The sequence below is a fragment of the Dromiciops gliroides genome, chromosome 3 (assembly GCF_019393635.1).
Source record: "Dromiciops gliroides isolate mDroGli1 chromosome 3, mDroGli1.pri, whole genome shotgun sequence".
Lineage (NCBI taxonomy): Eukaryota > Metazoa > Chordata > Mammalia > Microbiotheria > Microbiotheriidae > Dromiciops > Dromiciops gliroides.
The window spans coordinates 315,835,421-315,853,453 of record NC_057863.1 but is presented as its reverse complement, the minus strand read 5'-3'; the positions used below and the strand labels follow the sequence as shown (position 1 = coordinate 315,853,453).

Sequence of the window (18,033 nt, the reverse complement as noted above, 5' to 3'; positions counted from 1 at the left end):
CAATGCAATGGTACAGGAGAGTTCCAGGGGACTCATGATGGAAGGGGCTCTCCAAATCCAGAAAAAAAAAAAAAGAACTGTGGAATATGGATGCTGATTGAACCATGCTATTTCTTTTGTTTTTGGTGCTATTGTTTTTCTATTTTGAGGTTTTTTCTTATTGCTTTGATTCTTCTCTTATGGCATGACTGATGCAGAAATATGTTTAATGTTGTTATGTGTGTGTATATGTGTATATATATGTATGTATATATGTATATTTATATGTGTGTATATCTATCTATCTATCTATCAAACATATATCGGATTGTCTGCTGTCTGGGGGAGGGGGGAGAGAGGGGAGAAAAATTTGAAATTGGAAATCTTATGTAAACAAATGCTGAAAGCTATTTCTACATATAACTGGGAAATAATAAAATACTTTTATTTAAAAAAACCCGCTAAAATCACTTTTTATACCTTGTTTTTTAGGATTATCTTCCAGACATTATGTAATCACAACCCTTCCCTGAAGTACTTCCGTACTCCTCACAAAACCATTTTCAGAGTCTTGCAAATACTTTCCATCTATTTCAAGCAAAAATGCACCAACACCAGAAAACCTTGTCTGTCTGTCTGTCGTCTCTTCCCCCTCTCCCATTGCATTTATCTCCTAGAGAAATCGAAAGCTTCACTAATAGATCAGATCGAGAGAATGTTCCATCCCCTTCCGGTCTATCCTGGGAGCCTACAAAATCTGTTAAAGAACTTTATAAAGTGCAAGCAATAAGGTACACGAAGGAAGAAAATACCCACCATTTCTTGCCAATAGAAAGTAAAGAGGTAGCTTGGAAGCTTACAGGAAATTCAGTCTAAGAAAGAGGGAAAAAGGTGGCGTCTATGCCCAACTAGGCGGTACATCCTTAACTTTGCTTAATGCCTACCTACTATCAATAAACATGAAGCGCCTACTACGTGCCAGGCACTTTGTTAAGCGGTGGGTAGGCAACAGTCCTTGCCCTCCAGGAGCTTACAATTTAATGGGGAAGACAAATATATACAAATCAAGCTATATACCAGCTAAATAGGATATGATTAACAGATGGAATTAAGAGGGGTTGGGGAAGGCTTCCTATAGGAGGTAAAATGTTAACTGAGATTTAAGGAAGCAAGGGAAGGCAATAGGTGGAGCGGCGGCAGGTGTGTGTGTGGGGGGGGAGTACATTCCAGGCATGGGAGACAGCTACAGAAACTGCCCAGAAAAGAGAGATGGAGGGTAACGTTCAAAGAACTAGCAGGAAGCCAGAGTCACTGAATCAAAAAGTATGTGATAGGAAGTAAGGTATAAGACTGGGAAGAAAGGAGGGCGGAGCTTTTCACTTCCCGCAAGCTCTTCGGGCCGGTACAAAATCTAAGGCCAGTTACAGTACTTTTGTCCCGTCCGCCTCCAGCTTGTGTATGCGCAGCGCGGAGTGGGCGGGGCCAACCAAGGTCAACGTCAGCGCTCCCGGAGGGAGGTGTGGAACTCCAGGACAAGCGGGCATCACAAGGAAAGGGAGGGGCTCCCGGACTCCTGAGGGGTCGTGACGTCACCGGAGGTTGACGCGTTGCCAGGCGACCGTGGCGCCCAGAGTTAGCTGCGGAGTTGAGCGCGGCCGTGCTGGGGAGGCCGCTTAGCCCGGGACTCGGACCGCTCGTCTCAACCTCCCCCCCCCCTCCATTGCCCACCCCTACCCTTTTCCCCCCGCTGAAATGGCTGTGGCTGCGGCCGTGGCGTCGCCTGTAGGCGTGGAGGACACGGTGCTTCGGACCCGTGGCGGGGACGCAGCGGGGGAGGGTGTGTACGTGGAGCGGGGCCCTGGCGCGGCCTACCACATGTTTGTGGTGATGGAAGACCTAGTGGAGAAGCTGAAGTTGTTGCGCTACGAAGAGAAGATCCTGCGCAAAAACAACTTGAAGCCCCTGTCCCGGTAAGGCTCCCGGGCTGCGGCCACGCCCCCTTCCCGCCTCCTCAGCTCCCAGCGCCTAGCTCGGGGCATCGGGGTTCTGGGCGGGTGTGGGTGTCTTGCCCCCTCCAGTCTCACATACAGGGGCGCGCGCCCCTCTTATCCGTGAAACCAAACAATGAAATAGCTGGACCAGACTTTTCTGTGCTTGCATTACCCAGCTACCACAACAATCTCAAACCCAAGGAGTTTGGGGGCGTAGGTGTTGGGGGGGGGGAAACATGTAAGAGTTTAAGATTGGGTATATCTCAAAATCTCTAAATGTGTTCACATTTGCAAGGTACGATGCAAGGAGAAGCAGGAAAATGCATTCGTAGGGGACGTGGACAAAGCTCTTCGAACTATGTCTATTCTTTCTTTACGTATATGCCAGGCTCCTTGTATATAATTCTCCATCCTGTGGGCACAACAACTGGGTTCTCTGAAGTTTTCTGAGGAACAAAATAATTACATTTGTTTGTTTTGTTCACAACCTATCTTATCTACTGCCTCTTTTTCTTTGGAAAGAATAGACAGCTATCACTTTCTTTACCAACCAACCTGGTCTAGATTTAGCCAAATAAATTGTTTTTTATAAATTTCTTTCCAGAATGATACAAAGATTAATTTTTATTCTTTTTGTGTTGTACACATGAACTCGAATCAGAGTTCAACTCTTAGAGCTGGAGGCAACCTTCCTTTACCTAATATGTAATAAGCCCAAAAAATTTTCCTGGGACGATCCCAAACACTTTCTTCCACTCTTCACTATTGTAACCATCCAAAATTTAAACTACCTGGTCTTTATCTAAGTCATCTATCTTTCATAGTTTATCCATAATAAGTGAAAAGTTGGAGGAAAAGAACAACATGCTTATGTAGTATTGGTTTTAGTTATAGATCAGTATATATATGTGTGTGTGTGTGTAGTATATATATGATTTACATGTTATTAGAGATTGATTGCTTAGACTGGATTGATTAGTATTATGTGGCTCATTTATATTTCAATTCAGCACTTAAATGCCCACTCTGTGCAAAGTACTTGTACTGCCAAAGATGTGACATTTTGCCCAAATATATTTTAAGAGTAAAAGTAATATGTTCATGTGTTTCTATTAATATTGATTATATATCACTATTACCTGATCAGTGTATCAGTATCAGGACACTTGAGTGCATCTTAAATATGTTTATGGAGATATATTGGGTTTCTTCGTTTTCATTTAACAGTTTTGATCAGGAGAGTGGAGGTGTAGTAATAACCATAATCTTGGGAGAAGCAGTGGAAGGGTTTAAGAAGTATGTGGGTACTTGTATTTACATGTCATCATCTCCCTTCTTAGCCTCTGTTTCTCTTGTGGCCATTCACAAGTGACCTGTGTATTGAAAAAAGTTGACAAAAACTGAACTGCAGCACAGATAGAATGCTCTTAATAATTTCTTTTTTTTTTTTTTACAAATAAAAGTTTGTGATCATGACAGAGGCAGGAAAAATTCTTAAACTAATATGACTTTAATGTTGCTAGCTATTTTGCTCTGATATTTATTATTAAATTTCGTAGGATCTCAGATTCCTGGGACTTTTTTGTTGGACTTGGGGGTTAGAAGGTACATTGAACATGTATATTTTAGATTTGGAGTGTTATATTTTGAAGACTTTTAACTCATATGGTAGATTCAGGATCTTCTTAATCTCTTTTATTTAAGGGTTCAGATATACTTCTTTATTTCATATCCTTTCTTCCTTCTGTTATAAACATACTACTAGTTCACATAATTTCCTGTGTAATAACAGTAATGATTTTTCTGATTCTGTTTGGAAATGCTATGTAGTAGTGAGAAGTTCACAGAATTAGGTATCAACAGGACCTGAGTTATCAAATCTAATGCTGTCAGTAACTAGTTGTGTGACTTCTCTTCATAGCTTAAAACAGAATAATAAATAGATTTTTTAAAGGTTGGTCAATCTGTGTGCCTTTTTCTTCTTCATCTCTTATATGAGAAGACCTCTACATTTCCTTGCAGCTCTAACATCTGTGATTTTCTCTATTAAGAAACTTTAATATTAATGTGGTATTTTGAAATTGATAAAGAGAAGATCTGTTCTTAGGTTTTTGTTTTTAATGTTGCTATTAAAATAAAACATTGTTTTGAAATATCATAAATGTTACTGTTTTGCAGCTCTTTAAGATTTCTTTTTTTTTCTTTGAAACAGACATTATTTTGCTTTGCCTACCAACCCAGGTGAACAGTTTTACATGTTTTGTACTCTTGCTGCTTGGCTAATTAATAAAGCAGGATGCCCATTTGAACAGCCACAGGAATATGATGACCCCAATGCAACAATATCTAATATATTATCTGAGCTTCGATCATTTGTAAGTGCAAAAGAGTTTGTATTTTCAAATTGTGAATTTTAAGCTCATTATATTTGCTAATTAATTCAGTAAAATGACAGACTGTAATCTTTTTCCTATTTATAAGTTTCTAACTTTTTCAGATGAGATGAATCAAAATACAATATAAAAATATAAATCAAAGTATTACAATTACATTTAAAGTATCAACATAGTTTCAAGTATCTCTAAGTTCCTGAAGCTGCCTTCCAAAAATTGTTCATTTAAACTGATATATAGTACAAAGCTGTGCATATTTTTCTTAATCTTGGAAATGTCTCAATCAGAAGTAAAATGTGGATTTTTAATTCATCTTCCTGAAAAAATAAGCAACATCCCACAACTGAACAATAGTTTACATTTTGATACACCTTTTGATGGTGCTTTTTATTTCTGTTCTTTCTCCAGGGCAGGTGTAGTGGTGGCTCTAATAGAGGTGGTAAACATAATGCAAGCATTTAATCAATTCATGAACTTGTTCCATCAGAGAAATTGTAGAACATCATCATACCTAACTGTACAAGTTGTGAAAATTAATCAGAGACTATATCTATTTGACCTACCTCAGTGCTTTCTGTAATTCTCCATCATATAGACATAGCCTCATTTTCCCTTTCTTTCACACCTTTCCCTTCCCACACACACAAAACTAACTTTCCCCTTAACTTCTTGTTGATGGTGTTACCATCTGCACAGTCCGCTTAGACTTGAATTCTTAAAGTTGTCTTTGATTTTTTCCCTCCCCATTTCCCCCTACATCTTATCATGTTATGTCCTGCCAATTCTATCTTCACATTTTTCATATCCGTCTCTTACTTTCATTCTAACCTCAGTCAAAACCTTATCTGTTCAATCAGTTAACCAACAAGCATTTTATTAAGTATCTACTTATTATCAGGTACTATTATAGGTGCTGAGGATACAAAAACAAAAAATTAAACAGTCCCAGCTCTTGAGTTGTTATTCTATTGAGGGGAGATGGCATGTATGTGTGTATACACAAACACACACACATATGTGTACACACATACACATGACTATATATATGTGTGTATGTGTATATATATATGTGTGTAAAAACATATATACATACAAAATCGATACAAATAAATACAGCTTAGAGTGGAAGTGCATTTGTAGTTTGGAGCATTGGGAAAGATTTCACATAGATACTTGCACTAAGTTGTGAAGGAAGTGAGAGATACTATGAGATGAAGGAGAGAAGTACATTCTAGAAAAGGGGGCAGGGACAGCCATTGCAGAGTCAAAGAGGTGGCACATGGAATGGAACATTGGAACAGGGATGAGGACAGACTTTGCTACCCATAGAGTACAGAAACATGAGTAGTGTATTTAAAGAATTAATTGTTATTTGAGGTTTTTATGCCTTGGTGCGCACTGGCCTGGGGCTCCGCAAACTGCATGGTGCTCCACCCACTGGTTGTAGCCATTGCCATGGCACTGGCACCTCACATCATCACCACTCACTGATGCCTACATGGGCCTGGCAAAATTATAATGATTGGAAGCCTAGTGAGGGCAGTCATGTGACTGTCAGAGCAGCCATCCCATTGGCTGGGGCTGTGTGGGGTTTTTCTGGGATTGGGGGAGGATAGTTGGGCATTCTAGCTGGACCCTGGAACAACAGGAGGGCTGCTGCGTATTCTCAGCTGATTCCTGGGCGGTGGTATCTTTTGAGGTTGTATAATTTCCCTTTCTTCATTTTATTTCCTTTCCCTTGATCCTACTGCTCCTGTTTGTGTTGTTTTTTTTTTTTTAAGTTCGTTCTTGTTAAAATAAATCTTGTTCTGTTTTGAGGGAGGCTGCCGGTCTCCTTCCTTGCCCCAATATTGTGGCAAGCCACTTAGCTAACACTCCCCAATTAAAAATTGGTCCCCACATGTATAAGACTAGAATGGGAAAATAAGTTTGGATGAGGCCATTGAAGAACTAAAAAAAAAAAAACAACAACTAACAAAAGAATTTATCCTTTTGTCCAAGAGGCATGTTTTGAGTAGAGGAATGACGATCTGTGCTTGAGGAAGATCACTTTGGCAGCTGAGTAGATAGTTTGCAGTGAAGAATGAGACAAAAAAGAACGATTAGGAAGCCAATGTAATAATTCAGGCAAGAAGAGATTAGGACCTGAAATAAGGTATGGTGACTAAAGGGGCAGATGTGAAAAATATTTTGGAGGTTAAAAAAGGCCATATTAGGCACCTGGTTGAATATGTGGGGCACAGGAGAATGAGGAGTTGAGGAATAACAATAGCTGAAATCATGGTGGTGCCCTTGACAGTTTAGTGGAAGAATGGGGTTTTGGGAAAAGACAAAGAGTTCTCTTTTGAACATTTTGGGTTTGATATGACTCCAGTACATCTAATTTGAAATGTTCCATAGGCCATAGGTGGTATTGGCCTAATGCTCAGAAGAGAGATTATCCTGAATATATCAATCAGGGAGGCATCTGCAGAGAGTTGATAATTAACCCTATGAGAAATGATGAGGTCACCAAGTGAGAATGGAGAAATACAAGAGAAACTCTAGGACAGATCGTTGGAGTAAATCAAGAGGCATGATATGGATGATGAGCTAGCAAAGAAAATTGAGAAGGAACAGTTAGATACATAAAATGAACTGGGAAAGAGTAGTGCCAATATAGAGTATCTGTTCTTGCCTAGCCTATTATAATAGACTCTTTTTATTTTATTTTATTATTTTTTTTTTTCAGGGCAATGAGGGTTAAGTGACTTGCCCTGGGTCACACAGCCAGTAAGTGTCAAGTCTGAAGCCGGATTTGAACTCAGGTCCTCCTGAATCCAGGGCTGGTGCTTTATCCACTGTGCCACCTAGCTGCCCCCTTAATAGACTCCTAAGTGGTGTTCCTGCTCCCAGTTTACCTATACCTATACCCAGTCTACCTGTGGCAGGGCCAAAAACTTCTAAGTGCCACAGTGCTTTCCCTAATGTATTGTCACTCCAGTTCTCTATCCCTCTCTCATTATATGTATGAGGATATAATTTTGCCTCTGTGAATTTTTTAATTGAAAATCTATCCTTCCTCTCTCTGAGAGATGTAAGTGAATCACATTTATACATGACTATATTAACATGTTAGGACTTTCTCTGCTTATCTGGATCTTTGTGTATGGGAAGCTTATTCTCCCATCCCCCTTATGGAATCTAAATGAGCATTTCACATGTATAGTGGAGGGGAAGAAGAGAGAGGAACATTTCTACAAAGTGCTTTGTGCCTTAATTCATGTTTTCAACTCTCAGATCTGCTGAGAAAGTTTCTTCTTTTCCAAATAACTTCATTTATAAAATATCTGTGTAGATGCAGACAACCCCATAGCACCTTGCATTGTGTCATGCGTTAACTAACCTTGAGTAAGTCATCTCCCTCAACCAGTTACTATGCTTAAAGTTATAAAAGTGTACACCTGGACCAGATGTCACATAACACTCTGTACTCTCTCCAGTGATCACCATCCTGGAACCTTGGAAAAGAAGGAAACAGCTCTTAACACATATCAGAGATGGGACTTTTCAGAGGAAGCTGAAAAGCAACTTTAGTTCTGTATCCACCCCAATCTGAACTGCCATACCTTTGCCCAAATCTGGATACAGATTTGCAAGTTTGTAGCATCTCACTCCCATGTCCAGCTGGCTATGAAAGAACATCCCTTAATAATTATCCTTAGGGCACGTAAGTCTTGAGTGTGGGTTTCTTTTTCCAGTCTCTAATGTGAACACAGTTACCATATAAATCATTTGTAGCTACATTTGCCATGAAGTAAAAAGGCTAGGAGAAGCTGATTGTGTCCTCCTCATTTTTAAATACCTCAAACTCTGGGATCCCTCATTCCAGTTGGTACCATGAATGGCCCTAATTTACCACCCCATCTTTTATCTTCATTATTATCTTCTAAATACTTAAGACTGTAACAGGCCTTGAATGGCAAATAAAATGGCTGATCTTTGGCTTCCCATCCTTCATATGGGGATCCTAATTATCTTCTTAATGTATCACTCTGATAATATTATTCCTCTTCTCAGAATCTCATTGTAACTCCATTGTCTGCAAATTCATAATTTCCTAATCCTGGCATTTCAAGATCCTTCCCAGTCTGACTTCTATCTTTCTTGCCTTATTTCATCCTACTCCCTTTCACTTCAGCTAAATTCCAGGCAAATTGCCCTTTGTATGCTGCTGTCATTTTGTCCCAGTGCCTTTGCTCAAACTGCTTCTTCTACTGGGAATGTGTTTTCTCTGCCTGTTAGAGTGCCTCATCATCTTTAAAGACCCAGTTGTGGTGCCACCTCCTCCCGGAAGCATTTCTTGATTAACTCCTCCCTCTCTTCTTGCCCCCCCCCCTTTTTTTTTTCCGGCCTGGGAATGTGATTTCAGTAGTATAGGGAACCCTGGGTGAGAAAGCCTTACTTACAAATGCAGATTGAGCTCCTACTTTGCAACTTCTGCTCTTAGTTGCTTCAAGACTCTGAGAGGTTAAGTAACTAATCCAGGGTCACATATGAATCAGAGATGAGAATTAAACCCAGATTTTCCTCACTGAGACCATGCCTCCTATAACCTCTATGCCATGGATAATCCTTTATATCAGTTAGTATGTGTGGTGGTGTTTCTTCCCTATTCGATTATAAATCTTCATCACAGATACTGTCAGGACTATTTTTGTATCCTCAGTGCCTAGAAAAGTCCCTTGTACATAGTAGATACTTAATGTTTTTTTTTTTTAAATTAAATTGAACTCAGCAATTCAGTGCTAGGGTTTGAGAGATTCTGTAAAACCAGTTGGCATTATATAGATCAAACAGCAGGCTCATTGATTTTTTTTTTTCCACTTTTCAACTGGTTGTTTTGGCTTTGTGTATAGGCTGGCCTAAGGGAATAATGATTTTCCCTAGTCAGATAGCTCATCAGGAAAAGATGAACTGACTTCTTGTCAAATTTAGGCCATGTTATTTGTGTCCTAGGAAAAAGAGACAGGGGGAAAAAAGTTGGACTAGCAGTATAATTAAAGTCGTATATAACCTTCCTCCCCCACCCCACCCCCCAAACCATATGTATTTTTATATATATATATGTATATATATATATATGAAAGCAGCATGTCATTTGTCTCATTGCATTTGGAATATAAATAAGAAAATACTCTTGTTTTTATATTTTAGGGGAGGTCTGCAGATTTTCCTCCATCAAAGTTAAAGTCAGGTCATGGAGAGCATGTATGTTATGTTCTTGATTGTTTAGCTGAAGAAGCTCTAAAATATGTTGGTTTCAGTTGGAAGAGGTAAGGTCATAGTATACTAGTACTTATATTATGGAAGCAGCACATTAATCCAAATTGTTCAGAACCTTAAAAAGTGATCTCATGAGAAACACTTCCTGTTGTTTTATTTCACATTGGAAAAATACCTCAGGTAATATAGAAGAGGGAAAAAGTCAATATAGAGCTGAAATGTTTAGTCATTTTTTTATATTAGTTTGAAAGTAAAGTGTTAGATATTTTTCTTTTGTGATCAACTATATAAGCTGTCATTCTGGCTGTTATGTGTAAATTTTATATTTGATTATTAGAGCTAAGCAGGACCTTTAAGGTCATATAGTCCAAGTTACTCATTTAACACATGAGGAATTAGAAACATGGTTTAAAAAAAAAAGCACTTTGTAAAAAGTACATAATCCATAGGTGAAAAAGGCACAGCTAGGTGCCTGGATAGAGGGCCAGGCCTGGAGTCAGGAAGATTCATCTCCCTGAGTTCAAATCTGGCCTCACACACTTCCTAGCTGTGTGACCCTGGCCAAGTTACTTAATCCTGCTTGCCTCAGTTTTCTTATATGTAAAATGAGCTACAGAAGGAAATATATCTTTTTCACTCCAGTTTCTTTGCCAAGAAAACCCCAAATGGAGTCACAGAGAGTTGGACATGACTGAACTATAACAACAATAGATGGAAAAAAACCACAGAGAGGACAATCAACAAATCAACAGCTCTGAGTAAAAATGATAAAATCTTAACTGTCATACATGACAGTCTGTATTAGTACTGGGTATAGTGGAAAGAACATTGATCTTGGAGTTAAAAGATCTGAGTTGGAGGTTCAAAAGTTTAAAGTTTACTGGCTTATATGACCTTGGGAAAGACATTTAATCTCTTGATACCTTACTTTCTTCATTTATAAAATGAGAATTATAATAGTTACCACTATAAGGAATTAATTGTGATTTGGGGTTAAATGTAAGCTTAAAAACCTAAGAGAGGGGGCAGGTAGGTGGCACAGTGAATAGAGCACCAGCCCTGGATTCAGGAGGTCCTGAGTTCAAATGTGGCCTCAGATACTTGACAGTTACTAGCTGTGTGACCCTGGGCAAGTCACTTAACCCCAATTGCCTCACCAAAAAACAAAACCAAAAAAACCTAAGAGAGGATGGGTGTGTACTTTGAGAGATAATTGAACAAACAAGAGGAACTCTGACCATGGGGAACATTTATTGAAACTAAGTAACTAGCCTTCCTCTAATAGCTTTCCCACACCCATGTGGGTCTGGCTAGATTACAATGGAGACAGCCCATGTGGGTGTGCTGAGCCAATCGGAGACTCAGCATGGCTAAGTACCGCCCCTCCCCTTCCTGTGGAAAAGTCAGTTAGATACAGTTGAGTTTCATTTAGAGGGAGTGAGAAGAAAAAGTTAAAGCAGTTAGAGAGGATTCTGAGGGAAACGGGGAAGGAAGGCAGACATTTAGAGGAGCTGCTGGTGTTGACATTCAGACAAAAACAGAAGAGACTGCACAGCTGATTCTCCTGCAGATTTTGGGTGTGGTGAGTGGTTTGTTTTTGAGGTAAAGCTAGCTCTTTGGAGCTGGCTGGGCTGGAGGCAGGTTCGGGTGCCTGGGGCCTTTTTACCCCAGAGATTTATACATTGTTTCTAGTTCTATTAATCTCACTTGTATGATTCAGATAGTGTTTTAAACTTGTTCCCATTAATAAATCTGTTTTGTTTTTGAAAGAGGCTGTTTCTTTTCTTACCCAATATTAAGGTGAGCCGCCCAATTAACTTCCCATACTAAATTTGGCCCTTGCACCATAGAGGTAAATTTAAAGTACTTTCCTATATAAAGTACTATGTAATTTAACAATATAACATAAACATTATTTTAGCACATATAAATCATTTGAAAGTTACATACAAATACTCAATTTTTTTCATATTCTTGATAAAATTCCAATGAAAGTCACTGTTTTGTCTTGAACTTTTAAAATCTCATATGTAGGAAGTTAGAAAATTTTTATAAAAGTTTGCTTCTGTTCTGAGAATTTTCCTTATTATTTCTTATATGATTTATTTTTCAAGTACATACATATATTAAACTAAGCTGTCTTCTTTCAGGCCAGTATACCCAGTAGAAGAATTAGAAGAAGAAACAGTTCCAGAAGATGATGCAGAATTGACAGTAAATAAAGTAGAGGAAGAAATTGTGGTATGTGTTTGTTTACATCAGATTTCTTATTAATTTTACTAATCACCAGCTCTGAGTTTCCTGTAGATAAGTGTCTTTTGTTTACTTATAAGAAGTATTTATTTAAGTACCTGCTGTGTGCTTGACACTGAGCTAAGCACTTTTAAAATAGAGTGATAGAAGTTGTCATATCCTAGAATATGTTTTTTCCAGCAAATTTTATTAGAGAAAAATATTGAATTTAGGTCTAGGCATATGCTCCTTGTTTCTTCACTGCTACTTCCAGGGCCTCCACTTGCTAATATCTTATCCTTCATATATTCAGATACTTTTTGCAGTTATATACCAGCACTCAGGGCATTCTCCCTATTTTATCAAGTGATTTAGTACCTGAGTTTCTAGTCTTCCTCATTAGCAAAACCCTTGCCTTTCTACTCTCTTCCCTGGGTCTTTGTGATACTTCCCCTTAACTGTCTGAATTCCTTCCCAGTTTCCATTGTGGCATCATCATCATCATCCATCTCCCACTTGCTAAGCATTTCACATTAGGAACTATCCTCAGCATTCTTGTCCATCTGTATTAGGAGTTATTAATCTGGGGGCTCATAATCTTGATGAAAAAATATTTTGATAACATAATACTTTGTATTTTGTTTTATGCACTTAAAAAACCTTATTCTTAGAAGGGGTACATGGGCTTGATTAGATTGCCAAAGGGGTCCTTGTCAAGAAAGAGGCTAAAAACCTTTGCTCTTCTCTCTCTCTCTCTCTCTCTCTCTCTCTCTCTCTCTCTCTCTCTCTCTCTCTCTCTCCCTACCTCTCTCCCTCTCTCCCTCTGTGATCTTATTGGTGCCCATGTATTCAGTTATATCTCTATTCCAATGACTCCTACATCCTCATACCCAGACCTCATCTTTCTCCTGGGCTCCAGTATGTCATCCCAATAGCACTGGATGTCCCATGGAGTATATCACCATCCTATCATTTACCAGGTTCACAGCTTGGAGTCATCTTTGACTTGTCTCTCTATCCCTCCTTCCTTCTCTCTTTCCTTCCCTCCTTTCCTCTTTCCCTTCTCCTTTTCCCCTTCCCTCTACCTCCAGCCCCCCAGAAACAATCAGGTGCCAACTTTGGAGTCTATTTCTACCCATTTTCCCCATTTTTCTCACTCATCGTTATTTCTCCAGTTACGTGGCCATCACCTTCATTTTGTTTCAAAACAAAACTTTGCATCCCTGGCACCAGGCATAGAGGAGGTTCTTAATAAATGCCTGTTGATTGATAGGTAAACTTATCATCTCTTGCTTGGGTCTACTAATAGGCTCTCAGTCTTCTCCAGTTTATTCTATACAGATATTTCCATCTTTCATGCCATTGCCAAAATAGTCATCCTGAAGCATGGGTCTAACTATGTCACTGCCCTGCTCAAAAAGTTTCAGTGGCTCCCTCTTGTCTCTATGGTAAAAAATACAGGCTCCTTTGCTTGGCATTCAGAACTTTCACAATCTGGCTTTAGCCTACTCCTATATATAAACTTATTTCAAATTATCCCCCTTAATATGCAATAAAGTACATTCTAAAAATGTTCTAGCCAAATACATAAGCATTGCTTAATTCCTATTCCTCTGCCCTAAGAATATAATTTTATTTCTTAATGCCTTTTGTGTCTATAAAGTGAATATAACAATACCATCCCACAGAAATGTTCAGATCAATGAATTTTGGTCAAATTCTCTTGGGGGCTTCAAATAAAAAGATCTTATTTAAATTGCACTACACCATCTGGACCTTTGTGCATGCTTAACATGTTGTTCATAATATTAAACTAAAAGACCAGGTCTTCAGTGTTTAAATCTATGTTTGCCACCACAGATCAACATTGTAAGGCCAATGAGAACAGAGAGACCTTCTCAGATAGTCCATTGTGCCCAGAACTTGAGATTAGACTTGACAATTTGAGTATGGAAAGATTTGTGGAATTTGGGGATTGAAATATATTAAAGAACTACTTGATTCTGTGGGTAAATTGTTGTATTCTCAATTAATTAACATTTATGAGTAATCTTTACCTGTAACTAGTAAAACGCTGTGAAAATTCAGTCTAGGAGCAAGAAAGCAGTTAAGATGACAAATATCCATCAGAGGAAAGTTCCTACTCACCAACTAACTGAAGATGGAAAAGCCACTATATTATTGATAACTTCCATTTATGAATTTAGTATCACTTAAAAGAATATGCTCTTTTTGCAGTGTAAATTGAAAATTTTAAGATGTCTATATAAGCCTTATCAAGTCTTTTGAGTCAAATAAAGAAATATAATTCTAAAAATCTTTTTCAGTCTTCCTGTTACATTAGACTCCTCTTCCTTTCTCCTGGTGTGTTTTTTTTGGGGGGGAGGGTCAAGGGTTAAGTCTAGTCCTAGTCCTTCAATTTTTACTCTTCAAAGATCCTTCACTATGAACTGTTTGACATAAATAAAAATGCTGCTTGTTACTGCTGTGCCTTCTGGGCCATCTCAGCATTCCAGAGTCCTGGATGCATTCTATTCTATTCTATTCTATTCTATTCTATTCTATTCTATTCTATTCTATTCTATTCTATTCTATTCTATTCTATTCTATTCTATTCTATTCTATTCTATTCTATTCTATTCTGCTCTATTCTGCTCTATTCTATTTATTTTTAGTTTTCAACATTTGTTTTTATAAGATTTCTAGTTTCAAATTTTTCTCCCTCCCTCCCCAAGACAGCAAACAATGTGATATAGTTTATATATGTACAATCACATTAAACATATTTCTGCATTAGTCATGCTGTGAAAGAAGAATCAGAGCAGAAAGGAAAAACCTCAAAAAAAGAAAAACAAAAAAATAGAAATAGTATGGTTCAATCTGCATCTAGATTCCATGTTTCTTTTTTTTTTTTTTCTGGATTTGGAGAGCATTTTCCATCATGAGTCCTTTGGAACTGTTTTGGACCATCGTATTGCTGAGAAGAGTTAAGTCTATCACAGTTGATCAACACACAATGTTGTTGATATTGTGTACAATGTACTCCTAGTTCTGCTCATCTCACTCAGCATCAGTTCATCTAAGTCCTTCCAAGTTTCTCTGAAATCTTTCTGCTTACCGTTTTTTGTTTTTTGTTGTTGTTTTGCGGGGCAATGAGCTATCCATTGTTTCTTACAGCACAAGAGTATTCCATTACATTCATATACCACAACTTGTTCCGCCCTTCCCCAATTGATGGGCATCCCCTCAATTTCCAATTCCTTTCCACTACAAAAAGAGTAGCTATAAATATTTTTGTACATGTGGGTCCTTTTCCCTTTTTTATGATCTCTTTGGTAAAAAGACCTAATAGTGGTATTGCTGGGTCAAAAGGTATGCACAGCCCCATATCCCTTTGGACATAGTTCCAAATTGTTCTCCAGAATGGTTGGATCAGTTCACAACTCCACCAACAATGCATTAGTGTTCCAATTTTTCCACAGCTTTTCCAACATTTATTATTTTCCTTTTTTGTCATATTAGCCAATCTAATAGGTGTGAGGTAGTACTTCAGAGTTGTTTTAATGTGCATTTCTCAGATCACTAGTGATTTAGAGCATTTTTTCATATGGCAATAGATAGCTTTGATTTCTTCATCAGAAAACTGCTTGTTCATATCCTTTGATCATTTCTCAATTGGGAGATGACTTGGAGTGTTATAAATTTGATTTAGTCCCCTATATAGTTTAGAAATGAGGTCTTTATCAGAAATGCTGGCTATAAAAATTGTTTCCTGGTTTTCTGCCTCCCTTATAATTTTGGCTGCATTGCTTCTGTTTGTACAAAACCTTTTTAATTTAATGTAATCAACGTCTTCCATTTTGCATTTCATAATATTCTCTATCTCTTGTTTGATCATAAACTATTCTCCTTTCCATAAATCTGAGAGGTAAAATATTCCTTCCTCTCCTAATTTACCTATGGTATCACCTTTTATGTCTAAATCATGTACCCATTTTGACCTTATTTTAGTATAAGGTGTAAGATATTGGTCTATGCCTAGTTTCTGCCATACTATCTTCCAGTTTTCCTAGCAGTTTTTGTCAAATACTGAGTTCCTGTCCCAGTAGCTGGGGTCTTTGGGTTTATCAAACAGTACACTACTAAAGTAATTTACTACTGTGTCTCCTGTGCCTAACCTATTCCATTGATCTACCACTCTATTTCTTAGCCAGTACCAAATAGTTTTGATGACTCCCACTTTATAGTATAGCTTTAAATTTGGTATGGCTAGTCCACCTTCCTGTGCATTTTTTTTATTAGTTCCCTTGATATTCTTTAGCTTTTGTTTTTCCAGCTGAATTTTCTTATTATTTTTTCTAGCTCTATAAAATAATTTTTAGGTAGTCTGATTGGTATGGCACTGAATAAGTAAATTAATTTAGGTAGAATTGTCGTTTTTATTATATTAGCTCGGCCTATCCATGAGCAATTGATAGTTTTTCAATTACATAGATCTGATTTTATTTGTGTGAATAGTGTTTTGTAATTGTGTTCTTAGAGTTCCTGGGTTTGTCTTGGCAAGTAGACTTCCAAGTATTTTATATTATCTACCATTACTTTAAATGGAATTTCTCTTTGTATCTCTTGCTGCTGAGCTTTGTTGGTCATGTATAGAAATACTGATGATTTATATGGATTTATTTTATATCCTCCCACTTAGCTAAAGTTGTTAATTGTTTCAAGTAATTTTTTAGTTGATTCTTTAGGATTCTCTAAGTATACTATCATATCATCTGCAAAGAGTGATAGTTTTGTTTCCTCCTTGCCTATTCTAATTCCTTTAATTCTTTTTTCTCTTATTGCTAAAGGTAACATTTCTAGTACAATATTAAATAATAGAGGTGATAATGAACATCCCTGTTTCACCATTGATGTTATTGGGAATGCCTCTAACTTATCTCCATTACATATAACTGATGGTTTTAGGTAGATACTGCTTATTATTTTAAGGAAAGCTCCACCTATTCCTATGGTCTCTAGTGTTTTCATTAGGAATGGGTGCTGTATTTTGTCAAAAGCTTTCTCTGCATCTATTAAGATAATCATATGATTTTGGTTATTTTTCTTATTGATGTGGTTGATTATGTTGATAGTTTTCCTAATGTTGAACCAGCCCTGCATTCCTGGTATAAATCCCATGTGGTCATAGTGTATTATCCTGGTGATCACTTGCTATAATCTCCTTGCTAATATCTTATTTAAGATTTTTGCATCAATATTCATTAGGGAAAATGGTCAATAATTTTCTTCCTCTGTTTTGGCTCTTCCTGCTTTTGATATCAACACCATATTTGTGTCAAAAAAGGAATTTGGCAAAACTCCTTCACCTATTTTTCCAAAAAGTTTATATAGTATTGGAATTAATTGTTCTTTAAATATTTGATAGAATTCACTTGTAAACCCCTCTGGCCCTGGAGATTTTTTTCTTCTGGAGTTCATTTATGGCTTGTTCAATTTCCCTTTCTAATATGGGCTTATTTAATAATTTTATTTCCTCTTCAGTTAACCTGGGCAAATTGTATTTATGTAAATATTCATCCATTTCATTTAGATTGTCAAATTTATTGGCATACAGTTGGGCAAAATAGCTCCTAATTATTGCTTTAATTTCCACTTCATTGATGGTGAAATCACCCCTTTCATTTTTGATACTGGTAATTTGGTTTTCTTCTTTCTTTTTTTTAATCAAATTAACCAAAGGTTATCTGTTTTATTGTTGTTTTTTTTTCATAAAACCAGCTCTTAACTTTATTGATTAATTCTATAGTTTTCTTGCTTTCAATTTTGTTAATTTCTCCTTTGATTTTCTGGATTTCTAATTTAGTATTTAGTTGGGGATTTTAAATTTGTTCTTTTTCTAGGTTTTTTAGTAGCATGCCCAATTCATTGATCTCTTTTTCTTTTTTATTCATGTAAGCATTTAGAGATATAAATTTTCCCCTAAGCACTGCTTTGGCTGCATCCCATAGGTTTTGGTGTGTTGTCTCATTATTGTCATTCTCTTGGATGAAGATATTGATTGTTTCTATGATTTGTTGTTTGACTTACTCATTCTTTAGAATAAAATTATTTAGTTTCCAATTGATTTTCAGTCTATCTTTCCATGGCTCTTTATTACATTTAATTTTTAT

The 18,033-nt window shown here is 37.3% G+C and overlaps 1 protein-coding gene across 2 annotated transcripts in view; it reads left to right on the top strand.

Moving 5' to 3' along the window:
- Positions 1–1,495: 1,495 nt before the first annotated feature.
- The window catches only part of IFT57 (intraflagellar transport 57), a 91,231-nt gene continuing 74,693 nt past the window's right edge, over positions 1,496–18,033 (top strand). The window contains exons 1-4 of one of the 2 annotated variants that reach the window (XM_043998822.1): positions 1,496–1,949; positions 4,183–4,345; positions 9,560–9,678; positions 11,779–11,869. In XM_043998822.1, the coding sequence (XP_043854757.1) occupies positions 1,732–1,949; positions 4,183–4,345; positions 9,560–9,678; positions 11,779–11,869 (591 nt within the window). In that variant the 5' untranslated portion in view covers positions 1,496–1,731. The remainder of the gene's footprint in view (positions 1,950–4,182; positions 4,346–9,559; positions 9,679–11,778; positions 11,870–18,033) is intronic. The other variant, XM_043998821.1, reaches the window with a different exon arrangement.